The 15,923-nt window shown below is 38.1% G+C and overlaps 2 protein-coding genes across 4 annotated transcripts in view; both read right to left on the bottom strand.

Annotated features, from left to right (window-relative positions):
- TDP1 (tyrosyl-DNA phosphodiesterase 1) overlaps positions 1–15,923 on the bottom strand; it is an 89,646-nt gene that overhangs the window by 45,860 nt on the left and 27,863 nt on the right. Inside the window, exons 14-15 of one of the 2 annotated variants that reach the window (XM_087725387.1) lie at positions 14,705–14,813; positions 12,030–12,246 (exon numbers count right to left, since the gene is read on the bottom strand). The exons of the other annotated variant lie outside the window; for it this stretch is intronic. Of the exons in view, the coding sequence (XP_087581513.1) occupies positions 12,173–12,246; positions 14,705–14,813 (183 nt within the window). The 3' untranslated portion in view covers positions 12,030–12,172. Of the gene's footprint in view, positions 1–12,029; positions 12,247–14,704; positions 14,814–15,923 lie in introns of those variants that run through there. 2 annotated transcript variants of the gene reach the window in all.
- KCNK13 (potassium two pore domain channel subfamily K member 13) lies at positions 325–8,179 on the bottom strand. 2 transcript variants are annotated; one of them, XM_014055114.2, is made up of 2 exons: positions 7,819–8,179; positions 325–1,729 (listed from the first exon to the last, which is right to left on the bottom strand). In XM_014055114.2, exons 1-2 carry the CDS (start codon positions 8,162–8,164, stop codon positions 864–866), a joined length of 1,212 nt encoding a protein of 403 aa, XP_013910589.2. In that variant the 5' UTR covers positions 8,165–8,179; the 3' UTR covers positions 325–863. The 2 variants fall into 2 exon arrangements, 1 of the variants encoding a protein (XP_013910589.2); XR_015698003.1 differs by having other exon boundaries at positions 1,595–1,729; positions 7,671–7,922.

Raw genomic sequence — 15,923 nt, 5'->3', positions numbered from 1 at the left:
TCTATGATTTGTCTGATTCTTGACTTTATCTCCTGACACAACTACTGTATTCTTTTGTGATGTACTTTTGCTGTACAGCATCTTTGGTTTAGGATTAGTTGTGTGTGTATGTGTATGTGCATATTTATATTCGTGTGTGTGTGTGTGTGTCTATACATACATACATATATACATGTATGTATGTGTGTACATATGTATATGTAGAACTGTTTTCCTGTAACATAAATTAAAAGAATAATTGCTTAGCCTTTTGAACAATTATTTTTTAGCTGAAATGAATTGCACACTGTCAGTTGACCCCTTGAGTAGTCTTGACTGATACAGAGAAAACTGTGGTTTGTACATGCCTTCTAATGTAAAAACACATTTGACATAGGAACTTATAGTCTGCTCTACAACCTTCTTGATTGCTATTCTAGAACTTTGGGCTAGAGCAATGAGGATAGATTAGTAGTTAATCAAAGGAAGGATGACAAACAGGGTAAGGAGTCAATGGCAGCAGCTATTTCAGTGATATGGAATGGAGAAGGTCTGATACTGGCTCAAGGAGACATCTTTTTCACACCAACACTTGTACTCTGTGCTATTTCATCTGTTGGGTGTTTTGCTTACTTTTGACACATATTTTTACATGCTTTTGACACATATTGCTGAAACTTTTAAGTGTGGCTACATGAAATGACACCAGTCTTCAGCAGGGGATACTCAGCAAGAACAGACAGTTGTGTGCAAAATCCAACACATATTAACTCCTAGCAACAAAATTAGGGATTGCCTTTCTGAAAATCATCTTGTTCAGTTAGCTGTCTTTGTGGTTTGAGCTTTATGTTCCCATACTTACTGACATGTTCCAGTGTTAATGTTTACTTATCAGTTCTTGTCTCTGCCAATCTATTGTTCATAATTCCCAAAGCACCTACTCCACCTTCAAGTCCAGTTTTCGCAGATGAGACTGGTGGTCTGTGAAGAGGAATTTCAGCCAATCGTTTTTGCAAGACAGCAAGTGATACTTTGTTAGAGGCTAAGAGGTCTTTTATGGACATTTCAGCAGATCGACTGGATCCTCTTGTCTCACTGTCAACACCATCTGACTCAATTGATACGGTGCGCTGTCTCAAAACAGTCCCTGGCATCACAACATTTGTCTGTAACCTCAAGAGTTTTCTTTGGCACTTATGACATGTGCTGCCCATGTTCTTTAATATCCAGTTTAAGAACTGTTTGATGACAATGGAGATCACATTAAATAAGGAATAGACAAAACATATCCCTGTGAGTATAACAACACTGTTGCCAAACCGATAAAGGTGTTGATTTTTGTAGCGTGGATTCCAACCACTCACCATGTCACCAAAACCAATAGTACTGAAGGTCACAAAACAATAATAAAGGGAATCAGAATAACTCCATCCTTCTGTTGCCGTGAACATAGCAGAGGCACTACAGGAAACAATGACTGATGCCAAACACAAGGTAAGCATGACATGATACACAGAGGGCTTCCATCTAGCTAAGTTGTCTACTTCATCAATATCAGCCTGCTGGACATCTCTACGAAGTTTTCGTTTTAACTTCCTCTCATGGTAACTCTTCATAACATATGCTATGACTACGATCAGACGCTCCAGGAATAAGTTGAAGAACAAGATGGCCGCTGCACAGCCAATAAGACCATAAAGTATTAGAAAAAGTTTGCCTGTTCGGGTAGTTGGTGTAGCTCTGCCAAATCCTGGAGAAATAGAAAAAAGGTATGTAAACAAGATTTCTCAGCAATAAGATATTGCACATGTATTCAGTGTATTATTAGAGTTGTCTTTCAGTGGTAATATTAGGTTATAATATGTATTTATGTAAAATTTCATATTGCTTCACAATATTATTCTTATTCCTTATAAGCTTCTGATCACTATTAATATATCATTGTGTGCAAGCTTGAGAGAGTGATGGCATTGTCAGGGCTCAAATAAAACTGAAGTACAATTCAGTCAGATTGGGTGTCCAAAGATAATAGCATTCAGAACTGAAGACTGGGGAGAGGAAAATCAGAAAGAAATGTGTAGGAAACATTTATGGCATTTAACATCAGCCCCACATCCAGAAAGTAAGAATAGATTAGAGGGACTCTAATAAAAAAAAATTGGACCACATTTTTTGTCCTTTCAAAGTGTGGCCCATGTTAAAATCCTGAGAGAGAGAGAGCACTGGATTGTCTTAAAGATTAACACATAGATTACAAATTAGATAATGTGTTTTAAAGGACTACATATTTCCTTCATTTTCACTGTTTATTTTATTTTTGATCCTATTTTTCTATCATAAGCTCAAGCAGAGGTGGGATTCTACCGGTTTACCAACCAGTTCGCTGAGCACGCGCTTTGCGCACACTTCACTCGTGCACGCGCACAGTTTAGAGAAGACTTACCTTCCAGGATTGCTGCTTGGGCAGGAAAACAGTTGAGACATGGCAATCCACTCTACCATACGACTCAGCTGAGAAGATACAGGTAGGTAAAGTAGAAGGGCGGGCGGGCGGGCCCACTTCAGAGCTATAGGTTTGCCCGAACTGGTAGAATCCCACCCCTGAGCTCAAGGTATGATATACAATATTGCCTCCTCTAATTTCACTCCACAATAATAACTTTGTATAATAGATTAGGTTAAGAGAGGCGGCTGACTGGCCCAAAGTTACTCAGATAACTTCAAAAGCTGAGAATGGACTGAAATGTTCTCAGTCCTAATCTACTACACTGCATTAATTCCACTTACCATAAATGATTTTAATATGTATCGGAGAGTGGCGGAGGCCTATCCACACTTTTGGTAGTATGTATAGAAAAACTATAATTTCTAGTGGAGTTACTACTATCCCCACTATGAGTCCTGAGAGTGGTGATTCTATGGAAACATTTTATGGACTTTTTGCTAAAATGGAAAAATGTGAAATGGTGATTTTTGTATATTCTAATTTGAAAAATTTGACTATAGGACAGAAGGAATCTGCAATTTAAGTTTAATGAGGGAGGAGAGATAGTTTGTATACTGCAAAGAAGACTGGAAGCTACTTCTGCTTTTTTTTCTTTTTCTCTAATTGTATTACTTTTTGTACTTTTTCTTTTATTTATTTTTTTAACTTTTCTTAATATGCTTTCATGTTTAACTTTTATCTATGTAAAAACTTTAACGAAAAAAAACCCTAATACAAAACCCAATTCAACCTCACTTCCCTGACAACAATATTTATTCAAATCACTTGATAGGCTCTCAAATTGGGCTCCACATGCTCACTGGCAAAATTATCTTCAGAGACTTTTGAAGAGTATAAATATGGAAGCCAATCTTAATTCTATGGGGATGATGTCCCACAGAGAGGGAGCCAGTAAATAGTGCCAATGCAATAGTTGGGCTTCTTTTCTATAACTGGAGGAGGATGCCACAGAAAATGCACTTACACTGACAATCAAACTCTTCCAGGATTACAACACTCAGAACCAAGCTGAGTCACTCCCTCCCTGTAAAGAATCCCTCTGAGTTTTCATTAAAGTTTTTGCTAGAGTTGCTGCTTGCCTACATTCTTTAATCACTGAACAATCAATAAGTGAACTTTTCAAATTCAGCTTGGAAATCTCCATATGGGGATAAGAAGTCATTTAAAGGAAAAAAAAAAGCACCCTGGCTACAGGTTATGATGAAATTCATAAGGCAAATAATTTATTTTTACACTCCCCCTTTCGAAAAACATGATGGTAGGAATCACTAAAACTAATTTAGAAACAATAGACACATAACCTTGAAATGCTTTTCTTGAGGTACTCGTTCCATGCTATAGTGCTGCAAAGCAACAAAGCTAAATTCCTTTAACATCAACCCCACACTCCTCGAAAGCAGGCAATATTTGTCAGATACCGTTATGTGGTTGTCAGTGGGTAAAACTGCAGATTCAATGTGACTTTAAGAATGTATGCCCAATTTATACATGGTTTTGTAATGTAAGCTTTATACACAATATGATGTAACCTTGAATCTATATAACTATCTCACAGTATACAAAAGAGTTACTGTGAATAGAGAATTTTTAACAGATATTCAGAATTCATCTACCATGACAACAGAGTAGCTGATGTACTCTGGGTACTAATATTGGATGGCCCTAGTTCAAAGTATATATCTTGTTAAAAAGGGTTTACGATTAATAAGATTAGTCATATGAGCCCGCCACAGAGTAGTAATAATTTCATAATTTGTAGTAATTTTGAAATTTAACATGAGACATATTATATAGTGGTTATTATAGATATTACATTTAGATGATGAGAACATGCAAAATTAGGATTTTAGTTGTGACAAAGGAGATAGAGACATGATCCCTAGCCTTCAAATTGTAATTGCAAATGGTTACTAAATACAGCAGTTGTTAAATGAGCACTACTGTACCTGTATTCATTACAATCTGAAGAATAGAATATTTTCTTGAAATAACAAATTATGGCTTTCTTTTCTTCCATATTTATTCAAGGGATTTATATAACAACTTTTTTTTCTGTAGGATAAGACATATTATAAAAGAGTAATAGGTCTTTGTGACAGGCAAGATATTTTTAGTTCTATTTATTTATTAAGAAAAATTATGTCACTTCTTATCTTAAATAAATTACCCTTGGTGACTTCTTTTCCAAGAATTTAATCTTCATATCTGCCTCCACGAAAGAAAGAAAGATCTCATAAAAGTTCTTTTCTGATCTAGGTATTCCTTATATTATGGACTTCAAAACCAATAATTTTTAGCAGTGGTTTATTGCTTGGAATTCTCAAAGATGAAGATTACAAATCTAAGAAGTATGCTTTAGATTTTGCCTTCAAATTTTAGTTTTTAAAATTAACCATGTTAAAATATGAGTTAAAAATAACTGTTCTAGTCAGCATGTTGATTTGGGAAAAACTGAGTAAGCCAGGATCCAGCTTGGCCAATTATATTTGCATCTAACAGCATTTCTTTTATCTATTAAAATTTTCAACAGAGCCTATTAAGAACCAACACATTTGTTTCCTCCATTTTCCCCCACTGAAATTTATGGTACAACACAAGGCAGAAATAGGGAAGTTGAAAATACTGTAATTATTCCTGTTTTTACTATTTTGAATGAATATAGTACATTGATCCAATTGATCACTGTAGATAATGAATCAAACTCCAAAAGTATAATATGTGGAGCCTTAAGGAAGTTGTCCTGGAACTGTTTCAACTTCACATTTATTCTGGTTTTGTGCTATCTATGTATTAGGCAGAATCACAAAAAAGGAGGGTGACTGAATAAACAATAGGGAAAACAACTGGAAGTGGAGCAACTGTATACAAAGTAAGTTTGCTATTTCCCTTGTTTATTAATTCAAGTGCTGGAATACATCCATTGTAAGAACTAAGTATTGGTATATTACCATGTGTGCCTCCTCAAAGCTTTTAGCGGAAATTTCAAATAAACCATGGGCACAATTTAATTTGTAACATGGAAACATCTGCATGAGATCCTAATGTCTGCACACAAAAGTATATCTAAGAAGAATGTGGAGTCCCTGAGATCCATGGGAAATGCCAACCTGGGAAAACATCATTTTAGCTAGCGCTTTTTTCCTCAATAAGTTTCTTATGCTCTGGAATGGTATATCTACACTGTGAAGGTTTGGATGACATGGGTGGAAAAGGAAAAATGGAAATGGAAAGTGGAATGAACAGCCAGTTCTGTTTCCCCAGTAACCAGTTCAATGCTTTTAGGAAGGCCACAGGTGAGTCTAGAAGGGACCTACAGACCCATACTGAAAGCTTCCAATTACGGTAATGAAGTGACAATTCAATCTCTAACATCAAGGTTCAAATTAATCATAGATTGTTTGTATAATTAATGATCATTTATTCTTTGTAACTAAAATACAAAAATTGCACAGAGATATAAAAATTCCAAAGGTTTTCCAAAAAGAAAAAGCAGAAAGAGAGAAACCCAATCTAACCAATTAATACTGTACTTGAGAGACCGCCTACTGCCGATTACCTCCACGCAACCTATTAGATCTCACCGATTAGGCCTCCTCCGAGTTCCATCTGCCGGTCAATGCCGACTGGAAACCACGTGGAGGAGAGCCTTCTCGGTGGCAGCTCCGACCCTATGGAACGATCTCCCCGTGGAGATTCGTACCCTCACCATCCTCCAGACCTTCCGCACAGCCCTCAAAACCTGGCTATCCCGTCAGGCCTGGGACTAAGATTGTAATCCGCCCGAATGGTATGAATGTTGTGTTTTTTAAATTTGTACTGTTCTATATGTCTAAAGTTTGTTTTTCCCCCCTCCCCTCTTGAGTTGTGAGCCGCCCTGAGTCCCCCCAGGGAAAAGGGCGGCATATAAATTTAATAAAATACAAATACAAATACTGAAGATGCTCTAACTGTTGGGGATAAAAACCAGTTAGAATATGTATATTGGGAAAAAATCACAGCTGATTGCTGTCATAAACAGGCACAATGTATATACACCGTCACCTATTAAATATAAGCTCTGGGCAATTATCCTTTGTAAGTAAGTCTAATTTAATTACAAAATGGAGTTTATATTCTGGTCAATAGAGGGATGTTATATTTTTATATCCACACGCTATATCTATGTCCTGCAAAAGCATACATTGTTGTTTTTGTGGTTGAAAGCAACCCAATAGTTTAGCAGCAATCCTTCAGCATGTCCAACTGTAAATAATTTGAGATATAACATGAAATTTACACAACATACTACAGAGTCAGTTGTTAAAGCACCATGCTACAAATGGGGAGACCTGTCAGTTTTAGTTCTGTCTTAAGTACAAACTCAAGTGGATTACCTGGAGCTGGTCCCTCTCTTAGCTCTACAAAGAAAGCAATGAGTGAAACTTTGTAAAACCTTACTAATAAAATTGTAGGAATTAGTCTGGGCAGTCACCATGATTTAATTTGGTGCCCTGAAGCAGCAAAAACAACACAAAAACCTACTACATATTAATTCACTCAATCACTGTCAAAAGAAAACTGTACAATTGGGTCATCTTAAAAGCCAATTACACCTGCTAAATGCAGTTATTATAAAGACTCATCAGTACAGATAACATCACTGCTTGTTCTTTTTGTGATACGATTTGTCATGAAAAAAAATGTTTCTAAACGATTGTGTGGGAGAAAATAAGCACTTGCTGAGATAATTCTTTGATAAAAGTGATACCTTTGGGTATTTAACTCATGTCTATGTGAGAAAGAACATTGCTAATTGTGTTGCCATTTAGAAGGAAGAGAAACTGAGATATTCAAGAACATGCAAGATTAAAGTGGGCAAAAGCCACTATGAACTTTCAAGAAATCTGACTTCCAATGTGTGTTAACAGGAACAAGAGCCATAACATCGAGATTCTTAAAGACATGTTATAACACAGCAAACTAGTGGGAAAAGCATGAAGGAAGGGTAACTTGCTTATTGCTCTCAGTACTGTGTGGAATAAATTTGGCTTTCCGCAGTGAAGTTCACACAGATGTGCCCTATTGAAAGAAATCTGTCATGTTTCTAAATACCCTGTGACTTGGAAAAGCACGTTTTAGTTACAGATAGTGACTAAAGCCATTTCACAAATTACATATACAAATACACCAGTCATGCAAGCTTTACCTTCCAGCACTGATGTTGATCAAAGAAAACATTCATGTATTGTCCTTCTCTTGTGAATGGTAGTTATTTTCTGAGCTGGAAAAGTACAAGAGCCACCCAGTGTAAGGCAAAGAAAGTGAAGAAGTGTTTGGACGGTTTCCTCACTTACCTACAGTAGAAACCACGGTGCCTGCAAAATAAAAGGCCCCTATTAAGTCCCACTGGGGCCGCGTCGCGTTGACCCGGACACCAATCAGGTAGGCAGCCTCGTATTCAAACAGAAAACCCTTCAGGTCCGCCAAAGCCAGGTTGTGCTTCTGGGAGAAGTTTTCAATCTTTAACTGCCACTTCCGAAGGGTTTCCAGCTCGGAGGGTCGCTCTAGAGTGGAGAAGATGACAGCTCCGCAAGCCATGTACAGAACAGTCAGAACGGCCAGGAGCAGGAACCGGGCGGTGTCTTGGGTGAGGACGCCAAAGCTGGGCAAAGAACAGGAGCAGAGACCGCGACGAGCCATCCCTCTCTGCCCGCCGGGCACCCCCGGAGTTCCTCCCTATCCCCAGCTCCCCTCAACGGCTCATTCTCCTCGCGCGATTCTCGAAACAGGCGGCCGCGGAGTCCGTGGCGGCGGGTAGGGTTCCGCGGCTCCCGAAGGGGGCAGATCCAAGCCCCAGGCGCCCTTCGAAGTACTTCCCAGGCTCAGGAAGGGGCAAGAGGGCGAAGCGCGAACCACAATGCCGCACCCGCTGCGGCCAAGCCTCGCAGAGCATAGGCGGCAGCCCGTCCTCACAGCGCGTCTCTTAGAATCGCGCACCGGCGCAGGCTGGGTTTGAATCAAGTCCTTCAATCAGATCTCACAACGGCCGGGCGCAGGGTCAGGGCCTCAGCCTTCCCAAATGCCGGGTCGTTAAAAACACCCAAAGCGCGCCCTTTCCCACGTGCGGTGCGACTCCTGTTGGCCAGGAAATCAACGCGGTCCGCAAGGGGCCGGTTTTTTCTCTCCCGTTTCTTCGGACGGGAAAATCAAGATTGGACAGAGCGCCCGATTCCCCCCCCCCCAAAACCCATCGAAGGGAGTCAGAGCTCGGGTCTTTTGCTTCCTGCGTAGTGTGCGTGTGTGTGCCCACGCCTCCGTCTCTACAAGCTGCTTCAAGGGAACGCTTTGAGACACTTGCGGCGAGCGTAGCTGTAGCGCTTGGTTGGTGAGGAGCTTCGAAAGTGCGGATTCGAATTTTACTGGAAATGTTGTGGTTGATCGGGCTGTGGTTTCGGGGAAAACTGGGCGACAGAGTCTGGAAGTAGGGCTGCCCTAAGGAATTTAGGAATTCATGTGCTACAAGCACATGAAATGAATTCCCAAGGTCCCGTATACCATACCGTGTTGTCGGTAATCGTTATTGTTCAGAAGCCAACAGTCCTGTTTTGTGAAGAGTACAGGTAGAGTTGCTACTACAATGGAGCCAAAAATTTATGTTGCTAAGTGAATGATTTGTTAAGTGAGTTTGCCCCATTGTACGACTTTCCTTGCCAGAGTTGTTCAGTGAATCGTTGCATGTGTTGTTAGTAACGTGGTTGTTAGGTGAATCTGGATTTCCCATTGATTTTGATACAAAAGCAGATCACACATGACCCTAGGACACTGCAGCTGTCATAAATATGAACTAGTTGCCAAGTATCTGAATTTTTATCATGTGACCATGGAGAGGCTGCAACGGTCGTAAGTGTGAAGAATGGTCTTAAGTCACATTTCAGTGCTGTTGTAACTGAATGGTCCCTAAACGAGCTGTTGTAAATTGAGGACTACCTGTATCTCTGCAGAAGTGCTAGGCATGCTTTATCTTAACCCTTTATCTTTGCAAGGAACCAAAGTCAAAAGACAGTGTGCCATATGTCTAATGCCTCATTTTAATCTTGAATTTTCCAGTTTTACTGAATTTAGAACAGATTGATCTGAAAGAAAGTGATTTCTCATTCTGTGCAGTATCCTACACACTATTCTTATATTGAACTTGAGTTTTCTCAACAGTTGCTAGGAATTTCCAGTCTAATTCTGCTAATGTACTACCTAACAGAAATGTTTGATCTCTAAAGGGGCACTATCTTATTACTTGCTCACCTGTATTCTCTCTTTAGGAATTGAGTTGGTGAAAACAGGGTCTGGATTCCTAATCAATCTAAGACATCAGACATTTCAGGCTCTCTGTCTTTCACTTCTTCATTTAAATTTTCACTTTAAATAGTCATAGAGACATTTATTTATTTATTTATCTATCTGACTTACATACCGCTTCATAGGGCTTTCAGCCCTCTTTAATTCACCCACCTCGGAAGGATGGAAGGCTGAGTCGACCTTGAGCCGGTGAGATTTGAACTGCTGAGATTTGAACCGCTGAACTGCAGATCAGTCAGCTAAAGTGGCCTGCAGTACTGCACCCTAACCACTGCGCCACCTCGGCTCTTCAAAGTATCTGCATCAAGGACAGAGGTAGCAATCAAGAAGGCAGAAGGACGAATTGTCACAGCTCCCTCCTCCCATTCTTTTGGCTTTAGTAATAGCCATGAGTAACTATTTGAAAACAATCCTGATCATTCCCCAGAGGAAGAGACATGATGAGGTGACAAGTTTTCATCTGCTTTCTCTATGGCAAAAAAAGATGGGTGATCAAAGAGTTGGATGCTTTGTAAATTATTTCTCTCATGATGCCCAGAGTTGAGCAATAGAAAAGAATCAGAATAACCCAAAGTTAGAAATAGAGGACCCAAAGTCGCTATTCAGATGCTCCTCCCCTTTTAATCTAATGTGTTCCAGTTACATGGCAAAGGAATGGAAGTGAGATTGTTTTCATCTCTGTTCTTCACTCATCAAAAACAAAAAGAAATTGATAATATGAAGCATATTTCATGCACACATATTCTAAATCCCATGTTTCGAAGTGTAATGGATAGAAATAATGATTTGAGAAACAGGAGGAAGAGCTGCAACCAAGGTAAGTCAGATAAAAGAAATATGTGTCCAGGCCAGAACTGTACCCTGAGTAAGGCTCTCAGACAAGAACCTCTCATGAAGACCAAGGGAGGGGAAAAGTGCATTCATTGCAAGGTTCTGTGACTATACCTTGTAATAAAATGTAGTACTGGTATGAGCATGTGTGCTTTGGTTTTCTAATCTGGTATATCTTGAAGACTCACAACAGGATCCATTTATCTACTATTGGAGTCAATCCTCTCTGTCAAAGGCTTGCTGGGCTTGATTCTGAAACATTCAGGGCCCAAAAGAAATTGGCGAGCTAGAATTATATAGTGAGAACAACCAGAGTAAGTCAGCCAGTCTTCAAAAGGCTACCAGAACTACTGTAACCCTGGAAGGAAATTGCTGAATGAGGCTGGAGATGACTTTGATGAGTGGAAGAAGAAACAAGAAGGCAGCTGCTCTGCTTTTTTTAATCTGAAGGAAACTGGAAATAAAAAGATGAGAGCTGTCTTCCTTTGTACACATGGAAGCCTCTATTGAATCAAACGCCTTAGGTAAATAAAGAGACAGGTTAGGAGGGACTTGTTAGAACTGACCAAGTTATAATTTATTTAAATAAATTACTGCCTGAATAAAATTCAAGGAAAATAGCCCAGAAAAAGTTTCATTTTCTATTGCTGGGCAGTACTGGATACTATTGTAAATGATATTTTTATTTCCCATTTGGATATAAATTCTTAAAATAATACTGCTTTTTTTCCTCAAATATAGCTGAATATCTTGATTCAATTATGTAATGTACTCATGAATAATCCCAGATTTGAATGTTTCTTGCTCTTTTATTGGCTTGCCTCCCTAAGTAATTCACACACACATTAATATTAAAATATACTAAATGTTCATTTTTTATGGCTAACAGCTAGGTAGTTTATTTCATTTTTTTTGTAAACTTTCTCTTTTATCACGTTCAGAATTTCACAAAACTCTCCAAAGAGATTAAAGTTATTCTGGCTAAAAAAGACAATTATCTGACGGCCATTTCAAAATTTTCTAATTTACAGATACACCTTGTTTAGCAATTGCTTCATTTAGTGACCAGTTTTGAGTGATGAAAAATTAACATATTACATATTACATTAACATATTACTAACATGTAATGAAAGAGAACTTTATGATCAATCCTTATATTTATTACTCTGTGAAGCAAAGGAAAGATGAAGTAAGATCATAAGAATATTACCTATTTCATTTAGTGACCACTTCACTTGATGACTGAATTGCTAATCCCAATTATGGTCACTAAACAAGGAGTCTACATAAATGTAATTTCAAAAGTATGATTTATCATGAAATTTAATGCTGCTAATCTTCAAAGCAATTATTTTTTTTCAAAAATGCTGTTAGTAATAATAACCTAAAGTCTTTTATTTTATTTTATTCAAACAATTTTTTTCCAAGTGTACAGATATATAATAAAATGTACAGATATAAAGCATAAAATCTGACAGGTATTCAAATGATTCCAAATAAAGATTCAGAATTACTTTAAACGTTCATTTCGGAACCCACATATTACCATGTGTATCAGGAGCTTTGGTGTAAGGAATATTCCAAATCCATGGGTGGTCTGCAAAGCAAATTAAAAGGACAGATTTATAGCACAGATGAAGATGAACTGAAATTAAATTAGATTCCCCCTTCCTAAAGTTCTTTATATTAAAGCTATTTAAAACCTAGCCATTTTCTAACCAATCAGTTAATCTTAAATAATCTAATATTGCCACTTTGAAACTATGGAAATGTTTATGAATAAGTTTTACTTGAAATTAGCTTTTAAATTTACTGCTTCATAATACAAAACCAATTCTTTAAAGCCATCTTTAAGTAGTGAGCAACGTTATATACAATAATCCTAAAAGCAATTATAGAATCAAAGGTTCTTTGGTTATATTTGGTCTTAAACAGAGTTGCACTTCAAAGGTGGCATGATATCTGAGGTTCATCTGGACTCACAACTCATACTCAAATAACAGGCAGCAGGTGACAGCTGTGACCAAAAGGGCCTTTGCATAGGTACATCTAGCATTACAATTGCATCCTTTTCTGGACTGGGAGGCCCTTTAGTCACATCACAAACAGATTAACAAATGTGCTCAACACAGGCCTATTCTTGAAGGTGACTGGAAGTCTATACTGGTTCAAAATGCAGAGTTGCAGGCAATGATGTGCATGCTTCATTAGATTTATGTGACTCCATTATTTTGTGAGCAGCACTGGTTAGTGTTTGGCTTCTAGATGGAATCTGAAATGCTGGTCATCGCCTATGAAGACCTTCAGGACATCAATCCTGATTATTTGTACTTCCTCTCTTTGGTTGGGTGTATCTGCTGAGATCCAGTAGAGTGGGCACATTTTGGATCTTATTGGTTAAGCAGTCAGGAAGTATAACTTTTCAGCTGCAACCCCTGTCCTTTGGACCAATATTCTTCCATAGATCCAAGTGGCTCCTACTCTGATAATTTTCATAAAGCTATTAAATATATGACCATTGTCCCACCTCTTGGGCAGGATGTTTTGAGCATCTGTTGGATGGTTTTGCTTATTTGCATGTTTGTGATTTCTTTTCTTTTTCTTGTATTTTTGTACTTTTTCATTTTTAAACTGTAAGCCATCAGAACTGTTGAGATTGGAAGGGCTCTAAATTGTATATAGTTATATATCTATAAAAAAGATAATATGTCTGTCGTAGGATAAATTAATATGACCCTTTGACCGCTGTGTGAGACTTTGCTTATTTAGAAAACAGAAATATTATGAATAATAAGAGGAATGCCTGTATTAAAGCCTTTGAAAATAATGTTCCAGAGATCCTAAAGGATCTTCCATTTCCATTTATTAGCTTTTAAAGCAAACCAATTCTATTGCACACAATGATATTTTAAAATCCCATTTAATTTGAAAGGAACTAAAAAGTAAGCCTATTGTTTGTTAGACCAAGGAGGAGCTGTAGTTCAATAACAGGAGCATATTTGTGTAGTGAATACAGTAATAGAATGCTGATTTGCTAGAGAATTATAGTACAAGTGCAAGTGAAATGTGACATGTTCAATTGCAGCACCATTACACAAATGAATCGTAACAACTGAAAATCTTATCAGTTGCGACTTAAATGGTTGGGACTGTTGCTTTGTTTTAACTTGCTTGTTTTTTGTTTTTTTGTTTGTATTCCCCTTCCCCCCTGCTGTAAGCTGCCCTGAGTCTCTCGGGAATAGGGCGGCATACAAATGGAATAAACATTACAACAAACATTTCAAACATGAAGCAGCATTCTGTATTTATTCTAGCTGTACCTCACGCTTATTCCAAAAAGCTTGTAACAAGACACTGGTAAAGAGGTAATGATGTGCAAAAGTTTCAGGGTTCAGCTGGATGTCAGGACTGTAGCCGGTTCCTTTTGGGATCTTTGGCCTGCCACACTAATATTCTATTCTACTCTGCTGTTTCATTAGTGGGGAATTGGGAGTGGGAACAGTAAGTAGAATGTGATGTTGTCAAAATAAAATGTCTTTCTAGAATCCAAGATCATCCTTTGTCTCTACACCTAACCGGAACTGGATGGGTGGAGCTGCAGCATGGCAGTGGAAGATTGGACCATGTGATGGGCTTGTGGGTGTGGGGGCAGGATCTTGAACTTTCAACTGCGTGGGAAAAACCGGGAAGCTTTCAGATTCGGGTTTTCCCAGATGTGCCAACATGACTCTCTTAATAAATTGGAACTGTGAGCAATACTTTGCCTTGGACTCTGATTTTGGATGTTATTTGGAACCCTGACACTGGATTTGAAAATAGAATCTTCTAACAATTGTAATTTAAGCAGCTGTTATATCGGGTATCTAGTTAAGAAATCTGGTTCAGGAATTTCTTCACAAAATTCTACTCACTTGTCTGTTTTGGCCTTTCTAAATCCTCTTTTCCCAGTAATCTACAACTGCATGTTCTTTATTATTTTAAATGGTTTTCATTCATTCAAGTGGATTAATTTTACTTATATGCAGAAAAAATAATTATATAGGAGAATGCCTTACCTTTTTTTTCATACTTTTCAGGGGGCAGATCATAAGGAACAGGAAATGACAATACTGATGTATTAGCAAACATATTTTCCTTTACTTGGAAATACCCTGTATTCAAGTTCTAAAAAAAAAATATTGCATTCAACCCAAATTTAAAAAAACCCCAAATACAGTAATATGGTGCTGTTAGTAACATGCTGCCAATATGTGTCTATTAGGTAGGTTGTCTAAATAGCAACTATAATCAAATAATTAATGTATAAGCAATCTGCCACAATTAAAAGCAGATAATCTATTACTCAGTCATTATTTTCTTTAAACTAAGCAAGACCTCAAAAAACCAACTTAACCACCTTAATTTGAAATGAAGAAATGTTCTACATCATACTGTAGGTTAATTCTGTTAAATAATGAATGTAGAGTAGTTTTCAGGAAAATTGTGTATATTATGTTCACATTCAAAATACTACTACGGAAACACTGAATTCTTGGAGAATATAAAGCTTTTTTGCTTGATAGTTTTTCTTAATATGTATTTCTATTATTTGTGGGTTGTAACAGGGTCTATATACAGTACTATATGCAAGTAAAACATTGGATATTAAATATTCTCTCTTGGTTATTTATTCAGAAAAGCATAAGACAACCACTTAAGGTAGTATGTATTAAAACAAACTCATAAAATATAGTTTTTTAAAAACACCAAATCTGGAAAAGAATCAACCAGTAAAAACTAGTCAAACATGTAGGACCCATCATCCCAGCTTTGGAGAGATATCTAAATTTTAAAAGCTTTTTTAAATATGACCAGTATGGGTATCTACTGTATCTCTGTTGAGCTGGAACATTGGTTCTACCTGAACATTCTTCTCAGCGTGGTGCAGAACGGTCCAGGAATGGGTTGTTCAATCCTTATATGCCCAAGAGACTGAGTCAGAATTGAAGCTACGCTTCCAGCTTCCCCTGCTGATATCCGACGAGGCGCAGCTCCAATTAGAGAAACAAAAGAAGAACAGGCCCTGCCCGCAGCATTAGTAGCCCCCAGGGACACAGACCTAACCAAAAACAACAACCAGGGTGGGATCTGGGCCGTCCTGCGCCACGCTGAGAAGAACCAACGTTCCTTGTCCAGCTGATGGCGCAGGAGGGTCCAGGAATGGGACATACCAAAGTGGCAGTCTCTAGGGCGGGAACTCACTGGTTCGTGGCACCTGAGGAAGCATGTACTCCC

The sequence above is a fragment of the Thamnophis sirtalis genome, unplaced genomic scaffold (genome assembly GCF_051295495.1).
Source record: "Thamnophis sirtalis isolate CommonGarterSnake01/CBP01778 unplaced genomic scaffold, rThaSir2_p1.2 scaffold_1, whole genome shotgun sequence".
Lineage (NCBI taxonomy): Eukaryota > Metazoa > Chordata > Lepidosauria > Squamata > Natricidae > Thamnophis > Thamnophis sirtalis.
The sequence above is the reverse complement of the archived record's forward strand: the minus strand, read 5'-3'. Positions and strand labels throughout refer to the sequence as shown.

Bases quoted from the DNA above. Each gene is read 5' to 3' on its own strand.
- KCNK13 (XM_014055114.2), bottom strand. From the start codon at position 8,164: ATGGCTCGTCGCGGTCTCTGCTCCTGTTCTTTGCCCAGCTTTGGCGTC. The intron at 1,730-7,818 runs GTAAGTGAGGAA...CTATTTCTCCAG, and splicing joins CACCGTGGTTTCTACTGTAG to GATTTGGCAGAGCTACACCA.